The sequence below is a fragment of the Denticeps clupeoides genome, chromosome 19 (assembly GCF_900700375.1).
Source record: "Denticeps clupeoides chromosome 19, fDenClu1.1, whole genome shotgun sequence".
Lineage (NCBI taxonomy): Eukaryota > Metazoa > Chordata > Actinopteri > Clupeiformes > Denticipitidae > Denticeps > Denticeps clupeoides.
The window spans coordinates 10,139,906-10,158,043 of NC_041725.1; the positions used below are offsets into that span (position 1 = coordinate 10,139,906).

Consider the following 18,138-nt stretch of genomic DNA (forward strand, 5'->3'; position numbering starts at 1 on the left):
GCTCAATGTTTATAGCAATGTGTTTGATGCAGGTTTATGAATATTGCTTCTACAGCCCCTCTCAGAGTGCCAAATCACTGTAAAAGTGCAGTTTTTCCTCATTTATTTTCTTCATTTTTCTAGCTTTGTCTGACCCAGTTGACATATATGCTGATTCCTACACCGTGCAGTCATTTCAGGTGCGTTATAATGAGATTTTTAAAAAATGATATTGATTTAATATATTTTTTTCAATATATTATCAATTCCAACTAATAGAGCATGCTGTTGATGAGATATTCTTTGTTAAATTTTGGGTATGTCTATTCAAAAAAGGGGTTCAGAGATGAACAAGTTAACGTTGATATTTTATTACATCCCTAGAAAGTCACGCAAAGTCCTTGATGAAAACATCTGTTGCAATTTCAGGCATTTTGCAGTTACATTTTCACTACAAGGTGTTAATAAGTTGTAAAGATATTCAAGAAGTTCCCTCAACTTCCTTTCATCCGGTGAGGTCATAACAGTGGAAGCTGTGAATGACCCTCAGAGTTCAAGCTGCGCAACGATCCACTGTTCATATCTGCGCACGCTGCTAATACCCCGAACTCCCAAGCTCAGCCTCAAGTGATTTACACTCTGATCCGTGAGCATACCTGTTCTTTAAAGAAATGAAAAGGAAACATTTTCAGTGAGAACACTGAGCCTTGGTTAAAAAGACAGCAGGTCAATTCAATGACAGAGATGGAGCATCAGATGCTGGATCGTCAACTGCCGACATGAGACGGGAATGTTGGGCATTAGAATTCGGCCCCGTGAAAATTCCTCTCGGGACGCAATACCTTTTCCTTCGGGTTGTGTGTGTGGGTGCGTGAGAGTCAGCTTGAGGGCCGTGGGAGGATCTGTGTGAGACTGGAGTGGCTGTTGTGTCTCAGGTGTGTGTGTGTGTGTGTGTGCATCACACTGTTCCCTGGCAGCCTGGTGATGACCTCAGCGTGGCCGCCCAGGGGAGCCTTCACAACACATTTGGCGTCTCGTTTCCACCGCTGCAGTGGCCGTCCCCTCCTATCCGTCAACGGCGTGCCCTCGTCTGTCCTGATCACTGTCTTCCCCGCCCCCTCTCTCTTCTCGCTCCACGTCGGAGATGAAGAGCCCCGCCCCGCGCCGAGGCGGAGATGTAACGCGACGCGACTCCCGGCCCTGTTTGTGTGGTCCGCGCGGCGCGAGCTAAAGGTGCGGAAGGCTCCTCTCCTCTCTCCGCCGCTCATTAAAAGGCAAGCGGGGACCCACGGAGCCGCTGCGGTCGCGGCACAAAGGCCCATTAATCCAGCCCCCCGCTCCCGTCCACTGACACGTCCCCCCTGCCCGGCTTTCACCGAGCAATTACAGGACAAATTGCCACATTTATCTCTCAATTTCGGCGAATAATTCCCTCATTTTTAACAGGCCAGCACCGACCACGCCCCCCCCCCCCGCTCCGCTGAGTCCCACGGCCGGAACCGGAGGGAAGACAGCGTCGCCGCGGCAGCTCTGCTTGGACGTCTCCCTGCGTCGCCCTGCGATGCGGCTGCCTGTGCGACGAGGGCCGCGGGCGTCCTGCTCATTTGCCATGCAAACCGATGATGTCACCCCCACCGCCGAGCTGAGGCCTGCGCCAACGTACACGCGCGGCTACAGTGAAAACAGGTCTTTCTGCTCTCATTGTCTGAGCGCACGGTGGCTGGGATCCGACGGAAACAATGGCGCTCTTCTCTCAGAAGCCCTATCTGTTCCCCCGGAGGGCGCGGTGTCACCCGTCCTCAACCGCGGCGCAGCGGCCGGCGGCGACTGTAACCAGCTTGCAGGTCTCGACTGGAGTCGGAGGCGGAGCGGCAGCCGTTGGGGCGGCGAGGAGGAAGTGAAGAGCGACAACATCGCTTGGCTGCTATGGGCGCGATGCCGTAACACGGGGGTTTTGTCGAAACTTGGTGAACGGCATGCGGAAGAAATGTACGACACTAATGATAAGTTAACAATATTTTAAAATCACATAATTTACATTTACAGCATTTATCAGACGCCCTTATCCAGAGCGACTTACAACAGTAGTGACAGGGACAGTCCCCCCCTGGAGACACTCAGGGTTAAGTGTCTTGCTCAGGGACACAATGGTAGTAAGTGGGATTTGAACCTGGGTCTTCTGGTTCATAGACGTGTGTTACCCACTAGGCTACTACCCACTACCCACAACATAATGTTGTGATAGGCCCATCCACGACTTCTTTTTATTGTACAGGAGACGTTAAAGTGGGTGTGTGCACATAGAAAATAAGCTGCCGGTAAACGCGCTATGAAAGTCGTCATGTAACCAGCAGTATCAGAATTTTTTCTCGTTTTTATTTCGCTCGTTTTGTGTGTGTCGTATTACACGTGGTGGCGAAATATCTATTTATTTACTCCGCTTCATTCGCCAGTTAAACATCACAATGCTTCTTATTCAGGAAGGCGGTCAAAGGCACACAGCCATTTTTCAACCTAGTTTACAGAGTGCCGTGGATTATTCCTCTCCTGGCTACCGTTTGTTGGCTCATTTTTAGGCCCTTGTGGTACACTGTCTGTGCATGCCTGTGTGCTTATAAGCCTATCTGGCTTGGCTACATGACAGTACGTGTGGTCAGTGTTTTTCGTCAGACGTGACCCTTCAACTCAAAGCACAAAATCTAGGAGACCCCGTAGCCAGACGTGCCCATAGACAGTGCCAGCTCCAAGCATAAACCGCCCTGAAAACTGCAGAAATGTACTGTTTCCTGGTCTACATCATTTGTGGTAGTAGTGGCCTGGTAGGTTAGACACTCGCATACGAACCAACACACCACAAAGTCCCAGGTTCAAGCCCCACTTACTACCATTGTGTTCCTGAGCATGATATTTAACCCTGAGTTGCTCCAGTCCCTGACTGTCCCTGTAAGTGCTGACTAGAAGTTGCTCTGGATAGGGGCGTCTGATAAATGCCGTCAGACTTGTTAATACGCCTTCGCGCTCCAAGATCCGTGTTCTGGTTTTGGGGCAAACAGAATGCACGAAACTCACAGCTTCCACTGGTAGATGGTAACGGGCGGGTTGGCGTCTGCGTTGCAGGTCAGCTGGACTTCCTGGCGGTTCAGGTACCAGTTCCCGTCGAAGCCTTCGATCTTCACCTCGGGCTCGTCTGTGGCACGGAGGCGGGTTAAATGAGTGGAAAAGGGAAACTGATTAGAGCCGACGCTACCGGTCAGTCAGGGTAAACTGTTCTTTTTCCGTTGAACAGTAAAATGGCAGCACCTTAAATTTACATTCACCTTAATTTACCTTAAATCTGTTTTAGGTGTGCCAGTGTAAACAGACAGACAGATAAGCCACGATAATTATTACTGATTATTAATATTAACATCCTCAATGTGTCACAGTTATTATCCATGAACATGAACTACATTAATATTAATAATAATAATAACATGTTCAATTAAAGTGGGTGTTATGAGTCGTTTTCTGTTGGTGATACGAGAGACACCTACATTGCACATTGAGGACGACGTGGTCCGTGATCTTCTCGTTGCGGTAGGTGACAATGCAAGTGAGCTTCTGCCTGTGGGTCTCCCGGCTGGGCGTCACCACATAATTGCTGCGCACCGTCACCGTGCCATTGGGGTTGCGGGTCTCCTGGAAGGTGGCCTCGCCACCCTTGAGCTGGGGCTCCCACTTGATGACGCTGGGCGGCTTCCCGTTGGCCGACACGCAGGTCGCCACCGTCATCTTGCGCCGGGGGATTCGGGCCACGATGGTGGGCGAGGTCAGGGTCATGCGGGTCACTGGCCGAGCTGAAGAAAACAAAACCGACAACCCGGGGGAACAGGCACGATGAGACACTTATCACCTTCACATCTGAGCCACAGACGCTTTTCCGAGACGTCAGTCGTGGGGCACAAATCGAACCCCCCCCCAAGCCTCGGTAAAATGCCAAATTGCTTTTTGACAAACAGTTTTTAAATACATTTTTCACGCACGCCGTAATTCCAAAGCCATTTATCTTCACCGTTTCACGTTTGACTGGCCTTAAGCGTAGCTGCAGTTGCCATTTAAATGACACAGAGATGATGGAGGGGAAAGATAAGAGCTGTTTTGTGGCAGCGCAAATCAAGTAAACGCATCTCCCCTCGTTTTTTTTTTTTTTTTCCAAATGCGTTCAAAGCGAATGCGTTAGTGGAAAGCATAAACAGATGCAGCAGCCACTTGCCTTCCCAAATGCCCAAAGTCATCCAAATAAAATCCTTTGTGAGTTGCCAATTAGCAATTAACTTGTTCTGCATCAGAAAGGAGGATGTGTGAGTGTGTTTTGGCCCGTGTGCACATGTGTGTGATTCGGCACACATTTACATATATTAATCTGTGCGTGACCTTTGTAGGGTGCTTAGTGTACAACACGTGCATGCATGGTGTATGTTTGGGGGGACTAATACCAATCAGCCATTTCACACTGGAGTGCGGCAGCAGTGATGAAAGCACTTTAAATCATGTGTGTGTGTGTGTGTGTGTGTGTGTTTCATTACAAACCATATGTAGTTTTTATACTACCATGAAGCCTAAAAAAATCTCAATACATAATTATAATCAATGATTCATTTGGAAATACTCAATATTAAACCCAGTATCGGCATTAACATCAAGTCTGTCAACATTGCAAAAATGTGGGAATGGCATTTATATACTTGTATCTCGTCACTGAATACACTTAAGAAATCATCACACAGGAATCATACCACATAATATATATACTATACATCATATTATCTTTATAATACTATTTATCAGGGATATGTGCACACATTTTTGTAACTGATATGCAATATTTTGCAGCCCTGCATCTTCCTGTGCTTTGTACATGCATTAACACTGCAGATGGAAAATGGCTGCTGTCTGTGACTGCGTGTGCCCGTGTGTGTGGCTGATAGGACATGAAGAGTACGCTTTGCACAGCGTCGGCAGGTTTATCAGCACGCCGGTTCCTGCGCGGCTGTTTGAGGTGAGGGGGCGCGGGGGGGAGCGGCAGGGTGCACTGGCAGCGGGGACTCTTTGAGGCCAGAGCCTCCCCATTTCACTGGCTTAATGGCGAACACGCCACCACTCACGTTCTAATTAGATGCCTAATCAGAGGCGGCGCGCCATTTCTTTTCCGCATTTCTTCTTTCCGCCGACTTGCCATTAGATAAACTACACCTCTGTTCCCCGCCATCCTCCGAGGCCGGGATTACTGCTGTTGCAGCGTTCCTGCGAAGCTGCATCAGCCCGATAAATTGGAATAGCTTTATTGATTTCTGTTTCTGTACTTATTTCTTTTCGGACTACCCAGACATGAAGGTCTGCTTTTTTTTTCGGCTTTTACCTCATGAGGGATCGTATACGTCTATAAATGCTCCCTCTTCAGGGCTCCTGAGGAGAAACAAACTGCTGCAGAGCACTTTTTGTTTAAATGTGATGTAGTCGATATAGCTCAAGACCACCTAAAAGCATTTTAGAGCATTTCATTCAGTTTTATTGTAATAGTAGCACAACTGCCAAGCCACCAAACCAGGAGGTCTTTCTCACTGTGGGGCTTAACCAGACCACCGGTCCTGAGACACTTCAACGGTATTGCAGGGTGTGAACCCTTCGTACAATATTTGTACAGATTAGAGAACTTTGGATGCCCAGTTTGGAATATTTCATACAAACAGCAAAGTGCAGGGACTTCTCTTTCTATACGTGAAAAAGTGCGAAAGTGTGATGGAGCTCAGAGGCCAGGGCTGTGTTCAGATAAACCATCCTTACATTAAATTCCATGTGTTTGTTTCATTCAGCTCCATCAATCCCATGGCACCCTATCCACACAAACCACCTTACATAAAAAGCATATTCCTTACTTATGTTTGTTCTGGCGAAGTATTGCCGAAAAAATATTTTTTGCCTTATGTTCATGGGAAACTTGGCCACATTAAAAAGTTAACATTTAAGTTAAAAATGTATATTTAAATGATGCTGCGAAGGTGTTTTGGGGCTTGTTTGTTTGTTTGAATGCCGCCCTCAGCCCTCTGGAAGCAATCTGGCAACCCGTTAACCGGCTTCACCGCTGTGTTATTAGAGAACGGCGCAGCATGTGATTTGAGAGGCCGTTCGTCTGTGTGAGGTGGCGCGGTGGTTTCTGGCGACGCTTACCGAAGACGGTGAGGTTGACCATGTTTTCCCGGTTGCCTGCGGGGAACGTGGTGTACTCGCAGATGTAGGCGGCCTCGTCGGACAGCCGCAGGTTGTTGAACACGATGGTGGTGTCCTCCAGCGAGGGCGTGGTGCGCTGGCGCACGGCCGGGTGCTTGAAGCTGACGCGGTCCTTGAAGGGCGGCAGGACGGAGACGCCCAGGGACGGGTTGGCGATGGCCACGTTCTGCTTGGTGCCGTTGACGAACTTCTGCCAGGTGACCTGCGAGATCTTCACCGGCGGCTTGCTGTTGAGGAACTGGCAGCGGAGCTCCACCTGCGAGCCGACGAATCCCGACTTGACCGGGTCCATCTGCACGCTCTGCCCATTGGTGACTGTGGACACAGAGGAAGAGGGAGCTCAGTTAACGAGGAGAACACACACACACACACACACACTGCACTCCGGCTTGTAAAGCCACACACACATATACAAATTCGCAGGTTCCGTATTGGCCAAAAGGGAGTCATTACACCATAATGGCAACGTCTAGAGTCTGCATTGTGTGTAAGTAGTGTTTATAACACAAAAGACGGCCAATCCATGACAAAGCGGCGACAAAAACGCTACGTTGCCCCCAGAACCCCGTCTCTCTCTCTCTCTCCCTCCCTCCCGCAACCTGGCCGGGACGCTCTGAGTTTAATTACTTTTTTTTATTCACAAGTTGTTCAGTAACAGCCTGAAGTGCCTATTAAATGGGGAACGATACAGGGATCCTGCGCAAGTGCCCCCCCTTCAAACTTGCATTAACCGTGTTAAAAAAAGGCCCAAAAAAGCAATTAGCAGAACGACGGAACGCCACTTGCTCGGAGGGTTTGGTGAAAACACAAGAGTCCCCCTCCCTAAGCAAGAGTTCGCAACAGGACTTTCATTTTCTTTCCAAATGCTGCACGATTCCAACGACCCCCCAGGGGTGCACAATTAATCACATGGAATCAGCAGGCAAACACACCGCTTTACAATAATGATCTGTACGTTAATATTGATTTTTGTGCTCCCATGATCCTCCGCAGTGCTACACCCACAACGGCTTGTTGATTGACCATTTCCACTCCTTCCACTGAAGGTCAAAGTGTCAATGCTGTCCGCCCCTGTCTATCTTAGCCCCTGTTTCCCTCCCACCAATTGTCTCCATCTCCGGACCTGACGGAGCCCAGGGGTCCATCTCATAATCGGCGGCTGAGGACAGATGGGTTCCCGCACTGGGACGGCCCGTTGTCTTTAACTGATCTCTGTTATCTGAGAAAGGCCAGGACAGATTTATCTCTCGTTCTCCTCTCTCCACCCCTGGATCTGGCCTGCAGGTGATGTCTGCTCAGGCACGTCCCAGCCCGTGTCCTCTGCTTATTTACGAACAGCCCAAAGAGCTCATTATCTCCAGTGGAGAAGAACGCACTCACCGCCAGAGACGACGCAAACTTCAACTGTTCATCATGGAAGTCGTAAACTCCAGACACAACCAAAAACACAAGCATGCTTCAACAGGCTCGCGTACACGCACACACAAACATGTATTATTCTCAGAAAAGGACAATTATTTCATTGGTAAAATTTCCACTTGGCACAGCAGACCGACGTGTGTACATGAACACATCAATTTGCACAACAATGGGATTTCATTTGGTTACGGGGGCCTTTGGGGGGTGGGATCTGTGGAAACTCAAGAGTGAACACACACACACACACACACACACACACACACACACAAACAAAAATGTGATCTCATACCCAAAAGGCAGAAACTACTGCATCACTCACAGAAACTGGTGAGACCTGAGCTGAGACCTGGGGGGGGGTCTCAACTCAGGCCTTTTACATATCAGTTGATGCCCATTTATAATACATATGTTACATAGATATTGCACCAAAATAGAAAGTAAATGAGAATAATAAAACAGTGTGTAAAACATATCAAGGGGAATAGTCATGTGTTGCACCTGTACAATTTACAATGTTGGAAAAATTTTAGATTTTTGGTGTTGAAAGTGGCTCAAAATCTAAATCTTTTTGAATTTAGTATTTAGCTAAATGTATTTATTACCATTTTAGACAGATGAAAGACAAAACAAAGACACCTTTGGTTGTGGGTTCCTTAACGCCATCTTACTTCATGCAGTGAGGCTCATTTTTCTGATGACCATCTCACAGTATGTGCTATGATCTACCGAGTAATAAAAATGCACCATGACATGACATATTTATGAACGCAACGTAGTGCTCAAAACCCAAATCGCACGTAGCCCCCCTCAATAACCCCCTCACATGCAGAGAAAAGAACGTGACGTTCATCTTGTTCCGTTCACGCACGCCTTCTACTACCTTGCACCGTAGCCCGCAATTCAACAGGCGTCATAACTGTACATAACTGTACCAAGTTTATTAGCCCCGCGTCTCACGGTGTGACTTGTAATGATCTCATCGGATGGCTGAAATAGCACTTTTTGTACGAGGCATATGTGAGTCACGGCTCAAAATTTCGATGATTAATTGCGCTTCCTAAGAACAAAAAAAGACAAGCACGTTCCCTCCGTGGAACCAGACGTACGACTGAAATATTTCACGGTCTGCGGCCGACCTTGTGCGCCGGTAAACAAAGCACCGCTTTCCATCCGAAAAGAGTTCCTCTGGCCGCGTTTGCCGGGGCGCTTCGTGCTCCGCTTGCAAAATGGCGTCCCTGTACGGCACCTGCTGGAAAGAAATCGCGGGCGGAGAGCCGCCAGTCCTGTTCCGAAGACTGCGCCCCCTTCTTCTCCCACTTCCCCCCTCCAACAATGACGCCACGCGCCGCGCCACGCCGCGGCCGCTCCTGCAATCATATCAGGGATTTCCAGCCGACGGATTGATTGACTAATTGAGTTTGACAGAGAGCACCGACGGCCCCGTCTCCTGCGCCTAGGGAAGCACCTGTGTCCCCGCGCGCCCCCGGGGGCTCGGGGCGCGGCCACTCCATCGAGTTACGGCTCGGATTATCGGCCGTGACGGCGCCAGATATACCGCAACACCTGCCGAGCCAACAATGCAGCGCGAGGCTTGCCAACATCGGTTAGCGGAACACCCCGGGACGAGCCGGGCGTGACTCGCGGACAATAGCGGGCCGGGCAGGTCCGGTACGGTACGGCGGGGCGACCGGCGGCCCTCCGCGGCCCGGCCTGCAGCTGCTGTAAATAAACTCGGGCCTCCCTGCCGGCGCCATCTGGGTCTAATTACAAAGTGCCGAGTTCCCCGCGCCGTAGCAGGAACGAAGGCCCATTCTGGGGCGGGTGGAGGGGTCCTAATTGAAGCCCGATGCTCGTCGCAACGTAGAACCTCCGGATCCCACAGTGGCGTAGGGTAGTACTTTCGCGGCGCGAAAACCAGGAGTAGACGGGAAGCCGCCGATCTTAACATCTGGCTTTATTGGGGCTGTAATGATTCGTGAGGTGACACCAAATCCTCGGTTCAAACCTTCAGCCGCATTTCCAGAACGCAGAATCGTGCAACGCGCCTCGCCAACGTCACGCCACCGGTGCCCTTCCACGTGCCGGCTGCTCTCAGGACGCTACCAACACGACAAAACGTGGGGAGTCTTCATGCCCCATCGGCACAAATCACCAGGTTATAGTCAGGAATCCGCACCTCCGTCTACAAAAGTGGCGGGTTCGGCTATGGCACTGTATACAAACATTTCTTGTCTTACTGCTGAGAATAATAATGATTTATTACGTTTCTTTATTTGGTTTACGGAACAGCAGTGTTGAGCAGCAATGCCGGGCCTCATTTGTGTGGGTAAAATAATGGCCGGAAGAGAAGGTTATGTCCTCCCTCCGGGCTGTCCAGCCAGACAGGTAAGCCTAATGAAGTGTGGCCAGTTTTTGGAGATAGAGGAGGCTGGACACTCATGACACATCATAAAGACAGAATAAGTTGAGGTCGCAGGTGATGGGTTGACACGCAGGCCACGTCCCATTTCACCGTTATGACCGAAGGGAATCGTGACATGCCTGACAGGGGTACGCCACCCCCGTGCCCCGAGCGGAGACTGACGCCTAATAATAACTCTTTTGGCTGTCAAGCATCTTTTTTTTAGTAAGTCCTAGATTGTGTCTCCGGTGGGCAACAGTGAGAGTCCTCAAGCTTCCGACTGTCTAGCAAACCGGTCGGAGTCCCGCGAGCAGATCCCATGAGGACGTTGTTAAGATAAATATCGTCGCCGCTAAACAAACTCATTCCTTCCTAATGGGCCTTGTTTGGCTTTCGCTGGCGGGCGACCCTTCACAGCGAACGTTGAAGAAATCCACTTCGCGGCATCCGGGTTTAACGCAATCTGAATCAACTGCGTTAAAACTACCCAAGAGGTCGTCCTTCGTGAGCGAAACACACACACACACACACACACACACACACACAAAAGACAAGGCTATTTTGCTTCCCCACTGTCTGTGATCAATGACCAGGATTTACTGGAACGAGTAATACTTTATTCTCTTACTTTATGTAACTGTCGACCCTAAATGTAGTGACTCGTTTTAAAGGGGTTAGGGTTAGGGTTAGGGTTTATCAGGAAAGCCGAGGAATCGCCAGCCCTGCCAGACCCACTGGCCACAAACGGAATCATTTGTTTCCCAGTGCTAACTACACCACTAGTAAATGCAGTTAATTATGTCACAATATTCCCATTCAGCCCCATTAAATGGGCACTTTGTAAGCCATTCATGGAAAGCCTGTTATTTTCCATGATCCTGGAATCCGGGGTGATAATGGCATGGGCCACTAAACTGGGTCAGTGGTGGGGACACCGAGGGTGGTGCCACGGTTCTTGGTGGTCGTTTTACGCAGCCCCAGTTCCCACCGCACAAAGTTTAGGATCACCTCCACCGATGAAACCGTTTTCGGAATACACGCACGTGCAGAACACGTGAAAACAAGAGCGCCCATTCATTTCTCAACCTCCTCCAGCCAGGAAAGCTTATCCTCGCACCGGCCACAACGGCAGGCCTGATTTGCCCCTGTGGGAAAACACGGGCGTCCTGCCCACACAGCCTTGCTCATTCACTCACCGCAAACAGGGCCGTTCGGCCGCATTAGGGGACAACAGAAAAACACTGTGTGGAGATAATGCAATAGTAGGAGAAAGGGAAGAAAATGACTGTCACAGAATGAATGATATGCAGCTGTCACTGGCAGTCCAGCCCCGGCGTGTGGTCGTGAATTGATGCAACCCAACGTGGAACGCAGGGGGCCAATAAATAAACTGACAGCCAAACTGATAAACAACAGTAAACAAACTCTTGGCTTCTCTCCACCGCCTTAAGTTAGATTCTTAAGGTGAAGACTTCCTTATCGTTCACTCATGTTAATGAGCATCTCATGAAGCGGCTTTTCATGGTGACAATGGTGAACAAAGCAGCCAACTAAAAAAAAATGAGATTCATCAAACATACTTCACTTTCTCCTAATATGGAGTCTCCATAACCGCCACAGAGTAGGTCCGTCCAAACTCCTGTCTGGTACTGTATGCTTATATTTGTTTGCGTAAGAACATTTGCAGTGGGGGGGGAGAAAAAAAGCATTAAAAAAGCATCATTTCTGGTTTATTAATCTTGAAAAAAACAGGTGTTGTCACATTTTTCAGATCATTTCATATTCAGAATGTGACATGAAGCGAAATATCCGTGTGTATGTGTGTTTATCACACAGACATAGAGGATTTAGATGTAGAGGAGCGAAGTGTGTAAACACACTTTAGTTCCTGTTTCACCAATTACGTACGTCTATCTCCGGCCGATGGGCAAATATTTGCATTGAGCTGAAAGGCAGTGGAACAGGTGGTGAGCTAAGCAGCCTTCATCCACCCTTCAATTCAGGTTCTTATTATCTGACAACCGTGGAACATGGAACATGGACTCTTCAAATCATGCATTCATATTAATCCACGCATTTCTTGCAGGGTGTGTTGACATTTTCCATACGTAGGATTTTAGAGTCGGTGGGAGTCCTCCGCATGCATGTTTTAATATTTGGCATTTTGCGTCAATAACACTGACCCATCGTCGCCTTATTACCGCCTGTGTTCCAGGGCACGGATCAAAGCATCCCCTCATGCGAAGGCATGTAACCCCTGTACGTGTTTGAGCGTGCATGCATGCGACTCGAGGTCAAAAACGGCAAAGCCCACGCAGTTCTCCTCCGAGCATCTAGAAGGCGTTTTTTTTTTTTTTGTCAAGGGAATGCATCATCCTGAGCTCAAATATCTTTTTACAAAGAAAAAAAAACTGTACTTAGTGGGATCACACTGAGCTTTGACCTTGGCGATACTGGATGAAGAGTGTTTGTGCGACGCCGAGGCGGCAGAGTGAGCTGGGGGCGGGGGTGGCATTGCGTCAGGTCAGCAGTACGTTTGAAATGTAAACAGAAAGCCCCAGGGAGGACTTGTCCCCCTCCAGTTTCCCTCTGTCCTCTCCCCCCTGCACTATAAACAAGCACACTGCGGTTTCGGTTGGTGCCGGAGACGAAATCAAACAGAGGCGGTCTGTCGCTACCTGCCTGCGGATGACATCACCCTGATACTGGACACCCTGCCACCTGCCGCCACGTGACGTAGCGAAAGGAAGCGTGGTGACTCCAACGTGGTCAATGATTGACACCCGCGCGGCCAGAGGAACAAGTCGCTAGCGGCAACGTGCCGAGCCAGAAGCACCCGGGGCCTCGTGTGCCCAGGATCTGCATCAGATCCATACATGCATGGGAGGGAGGGAGTGGGAGGAAGAATTAATCAGCACCGTAGTCAGTATTAACTGGTGCAGTAAGTGTGTGTCTGTGTGTGTGTGTGTGTGTGTGTGTGTGTGTGAACTGGTGAGTAGGTGGGGTTGTGTGGGAGCTTGTGCATTTGTGCATTTACAGTAGATTTGCATTTGGTATTAACAAGCAGCATTTAACATGAAGGAATTATAATTTGTTGTATTAAAAATGTAAGAGTTATGAAAGGAAATGCATTCAACCCCCACCATCCCAAGCACACAGTCCTTATCAGAACGTGCAACTGTGGCCAAGTCTCACCCGGGCCCACCGCAGCGTTTTCAGTAATGGTAATACATCGGCAGGCTTTAAGGGCCTCGAACAAGGCCGGGTATCTTACAGGTGAGGAGCAACCGGATCAGTAACAATGCCATGTAGGAATAGGGCTTTGTAGCGCAGGATCGTGTGTTTTGGGAAATGAATGCAGGCCAGGCCAGGCCAGGGCTACGTTTCTGAATCCAAAGTCGGTTTCGGCCTGCAGGGTTGCAGCACCTCTTAGTAGATTACTGCACTTAGGATGTTCCGTTTAAGCAGTAGCCCCAGCATGGGGGTGACTCGGTTTCAAACACACTGAGGCTCAGGGGAAGCTCTAGAGCAACAGTCTGCAACGGTTTTAAAGAAGTGTCCAGGACAAGTGCTGAAGAAGGAACCATCATCACAATGCGCACGGGCCAAAGCGCCGCAACAAATAACCGATGTGACTGCATTTAATCCACGGGAAACATACTAGCAATAAGAAATGATTTTGCACGTGTCTAAAGTGTGACGTCTACGAACATCGAGTGAACAAAAAAAAAAAACGTTTGACTCAGTAAATGCAGTGGAAGTCGTAAATATTCGGGAGCTTTGGGCTGTTTTTGAAGCGCAGCACGGTCCACCTTGGGCTGAGCTGCAGATTCAGCAAATCCGCCATGAAATGAATCACAAGTCCAGCCAAAAAAAGGAAAAAAAGCTGCAGACAACCATGCATGACAAATGCTTTACCTTGTCCATCTGTTCCATTGTCCAACCCTAAAGATATGTCTGGGACTGTTCAAATCCCAAGCAATCACTTGTAAGTTGCACGTACACCCTGAGTAAATGGTATTAAATCACGTTGGAAAGGCAGAAAATGTGCAGCTAGATGGCATTAATGGAAGAGAAACTGAACATAACTGGCATTTCACCCATTTTCTTGCAAAAAAAATGACAATTTAATAGTGTCACAGTAAGGTGCTGTGCACCACAAGCCACCTAACACAGCCTTCGTAACACAACCTCTCCACACCACACATCCAGAGGGTCACATTTCCCTCATATTCACTTATTTTGTGTTTTTTTCCCCCATTTTTTTCTCTATGATGGCGGCGGTGTGGAGAAGCTGTCAAAGCCCAAAGTCACTCATTATGTAGGTGAACCTGCAGCTCTTGTCGGCATACTGCTGGTGGCTCATCATGGGCAATGTGGCTGTCACAACGAAAGTCAATTTTAGAAGAATAACACAGAAAGCAATGGTGATTATTTTCAAGGTATGTTGGCAGCCAACCAATCAGAATTCAATAGTCCTCAGTAATGTCTACAGGGCAACCAGAGCAATCTTTCAGGTGTGAAGAATGTTCTCTGAGATGATGCTCCAGGTAGCTTTCAGTGGTAGCTTTCATTAGGGGTTTTGGTAGCTGAAGGTCATATAAAATTGATTGATAATTTCATCAATCATTAAATCAAACTCCATTCAACCAATACGTGGCCCTTGTGTCCCATGGAGTGGACAGAAAGGTTTTGCCAGGTCTTCATAGGATAAAGGTGGACACTCACAATCATTGGATATTGATATGCAATAGGTTTGTTGCTCTATTAATCTGTTTTCTCCTTTAAAAACATAATCCTCCAAATGTCACCCCTTTGTATTTAAGAAAAAAAATGGAACATGGCAAAATTCACAATGGAAGATAGCAACGTAAAGCCATTTGATGCAGGGAAAAATCTATGCGGCACGGGAGAAATTTTAACGTATGAATATTGATGTTTGAGGGCTGTTTCTGCATGACCTTTCAGCAAAGGCACAAGGAGATTATCCATGTTATTTTCGGCATCTAGCCCTCAACGACCTTCTCCCAGTAAGCAACCTCTTCAGCTCTGGTGCACTTGATGTCTCTGCACACTTATCCGTATCCCTGAACCTTCATATTCCCCCAGTCCATCATAGAAGTGGCACAGTCTTGTTTTTTTTTTTTTTTCAAAGAGGGCTTGCTGCGAAATAAAAAAAAGAAAAGAAAATCAATATTTGATGTGAGGTGCTGATGAAATCCTCAGATACCCCACTGTGTCTCTTTTCTTATGGAGGAGGTCTCCAAAGAACTCTTGGAAGAAAGTCCTGTTGAGCTTCTCATACATTTTTCACGATGTGTGGAAAATATTAAAAGTCCCCTGCCCTCGTCAAAGAGCATCACTAATTGAGGCTACAACAAAAAAAAAAAGGAGGCGACTTGTGCATTAGAGAGCCAACAACAAGCCGACATCAACTCTGGGATTACGGCTGAAGCGCCGCTGCTCTCCTGCAGGCCTGGCTAAGGCCATTCATTACGTTAGGTCCATTAACATGGCAGGGCGGGAATTTGCACTCCAGCCGAATCGTGCGCCCTGCCTGCCATCAATTAACAAGCCACTCGGAGCGCGACGCCACGCTCCACAGACGGGGCGGGAAAAGCCGCGGCGAGGCCATGCGCCAAAACGCGGGGCACAAAATCTGCTCTGAGGGCCGGTTCGGCAGTGGTCCCGGGGACAGCAGGGTACCTTCGTATATAGGAGGGCAAGTCACATATGTGTGTTATCATGAGTCCTGGAACAATTTCAGCATGCTGCCTCTTCAACAGACGGACTCTGGAAGAACACTTAGCCATGGCTTATGATAGCCATCAAAATAAAAAACTGGAATTACCAGTATTATAAGGGACGTTAGGAACTCATTATCATAACTCAAACTATTGAGATCCACAGAAGGTAGAACCAGGGCCCGTGTATCTAGGCAGAACTCTGAAAACCAAGCTTGAGCTCTGTGCTTAACCACGACCGCAGTAGATCTTTCCAAAGGGATTTGGGAAACGCTCCGTGTTCCACTCGCAAGCCTTGGAATTCCAGACCACATTTCCCCATTGCACGTTCACTCTCGGCTGCATGTGCCGTCCAGCTGGGATTGAGTGCTGGATATTCCAGAGCATGCTGCAACACACACATACACACACGGAAAAAGGTTTTAACATAAAGGTGCATTCGATGCATTCACAAGCGAAACGTCCAATCACAACAGAAACTGCTATTCCCATAAACCACTGGGTCTTTTTTTAATCTAGAGCCTGACTTCCTTTGTTATTTTTTTTTATTCACAGTAATTCCTTCCAATCTTCCCTTTCCAACATTCTACTGTATCGTCTTACGTCGTGGCCTGGAGGATTAATACAGGACTTCGTTCAAAGTCCAACTCAAACATGACACACCGTGTCCCTTTACTCACGTCGCTGTGTCATGACAAATAACAGACTCAATGACAAGTATGGAGCACTGCAGCTCCAAATTACAAGATTACAAGATAATAGACTCATTCAATTCTTTCTCTTTTTGTTCTAATTGAACTTTATAATGTGTTTACATGTAATATTAAGTATAAAATGTAAATGTGACATTCTGCCTAATGCTATCTAAGTTGCAGAACAGAAGCCGCCTTATGCTGCATTGGTCTGAACTCTGGAGCGAAAGAGCAGCACTCTCCCCAAGAGACTGACTTAATAGTCGTCCCCGAATCAGTGGATGAACTGCTAACTGACATTTCGCCGTTGGAACAGAGGCCTGGTACACATTGGTCCTTTCAATTAAGCGAAAAACATCTGGCTGCACGACTGGAGCAGAGAACCGCAAAGCCGGAGAGTCCAAAGGGGGGGGGGGGGGGGTGCTTTAAAAAGTCGAGGGGTGGGACGCCTTTGCACGGCTCTTCAGAGAACCTTTGGGGAGACCAAAAACAGAAGCGCTAGTATATATCACAATTCTAGCATGGATCCACAAATGAAGGAGACGAAGGGGCCAACACAAGCTACCGTTAAGAGGGGGTAGACGGAGACGGCCCGTCTTCACACAGCCGAGCCTTGGAAAGAGGAACTTGTGAAAAGTCGATGGCATTTCTCGAGCACTTTATCTTTAACAAAAAAAAAAAAGAGAAAAAGGCGGTAATTGCCTCGGTTTGTCTGCAAACGCCATGGTGGGTGGGCTGAGGGTGGAGGGGGGACGTTGGCGGAAAATGAGAAAACGGACCCGTGGGATTGGACTCCGGCGCTGAAAGAGAAATGAAAGGGGGCGCGGACTCCGTCTGTCCCGTGAGCTGTTGAAAAATAACGCGGCCATAATTACGACTGTAGATACGAGCGGCAAGACGGAGGGATGGCGGAAGAAGGAAAGGGGGAGCCATGTGAGGGCACCCGGACATGGGAAGGAGACGGCAAAGAAGCGGCAAACCTGTGGGTCATTTTTAAAGTTCAAGGCAATTTTTTACCGCGCATCGCAGTGCACTTTGCCGTTTCTCGTGAACATCGATGGCCACCGTAATTACCCAAACGTAATTACCTTACCGGTTCTGCGGTTATAACTAACTCCCATCGCCGTCAGTATTTCTAAGGAAAACGCAACAGATTTTCAGCCGATGCGCTTTGATAAGGAAGTTCCTCGGGCAAATCGTGATGCCATCCTGCCATTGATCGGAGTCTCCAGAACAAAGCGAGGAGACTCGGCAACTCAAGTTAGCTCGTATTGAAACTACTGTCAGTCAGTCAAGTTGCATTGAAGAGCGCGGGACTCGCTTGTCTCGGAGGATCTGTGTAACATGGCGGCTAGATGTGGCGCTCCTCTGGCCGGGGTTATACCTGGTAACCTTGACCTAACACAGACCAAAAAAAAAAAAAAAAAGCAGAATGCCGACCAACAGGGGTAATGATGACATGATACGCTGTTATGTATTCAAGGTAGACGCCACATGGCCCCGTCTTTCTCTCTCGCTCTCTCTCTGATTCGGCCTTGTCGTTGTTTGACAGGATTGACAAGCTCCCTGGTCGAGCTGATTAAAAGCTTTAAGGTCACAGAAGTGGGACAGCTATCGAGCGAGCACCTGTCTCCGG

General features: G+C 48.4%; 1 protein-coding gene across 6 annotated transcripts in view; it reads right to left on the reverse strand.

Moving 5' to 3' along the window:
* The window catches only part of nectin1b (nectin cell adhesion molecule 1b), a 142,194-nt gene that overhangs the window by 82,000 nt on the left and 42,056 nt on the right, over positions 1 to 18,138 (reverse strand). For all 6 annotated transcript variants that reach the window (XM_028961230.1, XM_028961233.1, XM_028961232.1 and 3 more), the window contains exons 2-4: positions 6,187 to 6,561; positions 3,513 to 3,815; positions 3,049 to 3,166 (exon numbers count right to left, since the gene is read on the reverse strand). In XM_028961230.1, coding sequence (XP_028817063.1) covers positions 3,049 to 3,166; positions 3,513 to 3,815; positions 6,187 to 6,561 — 796 coding nt within the window. The remainder of the gene's footprint in view (positions 1 to 3,048; positions 3,167 to 3,512; positions 3,816 to 6,186; positions 6,562 to 18,138) is intronic.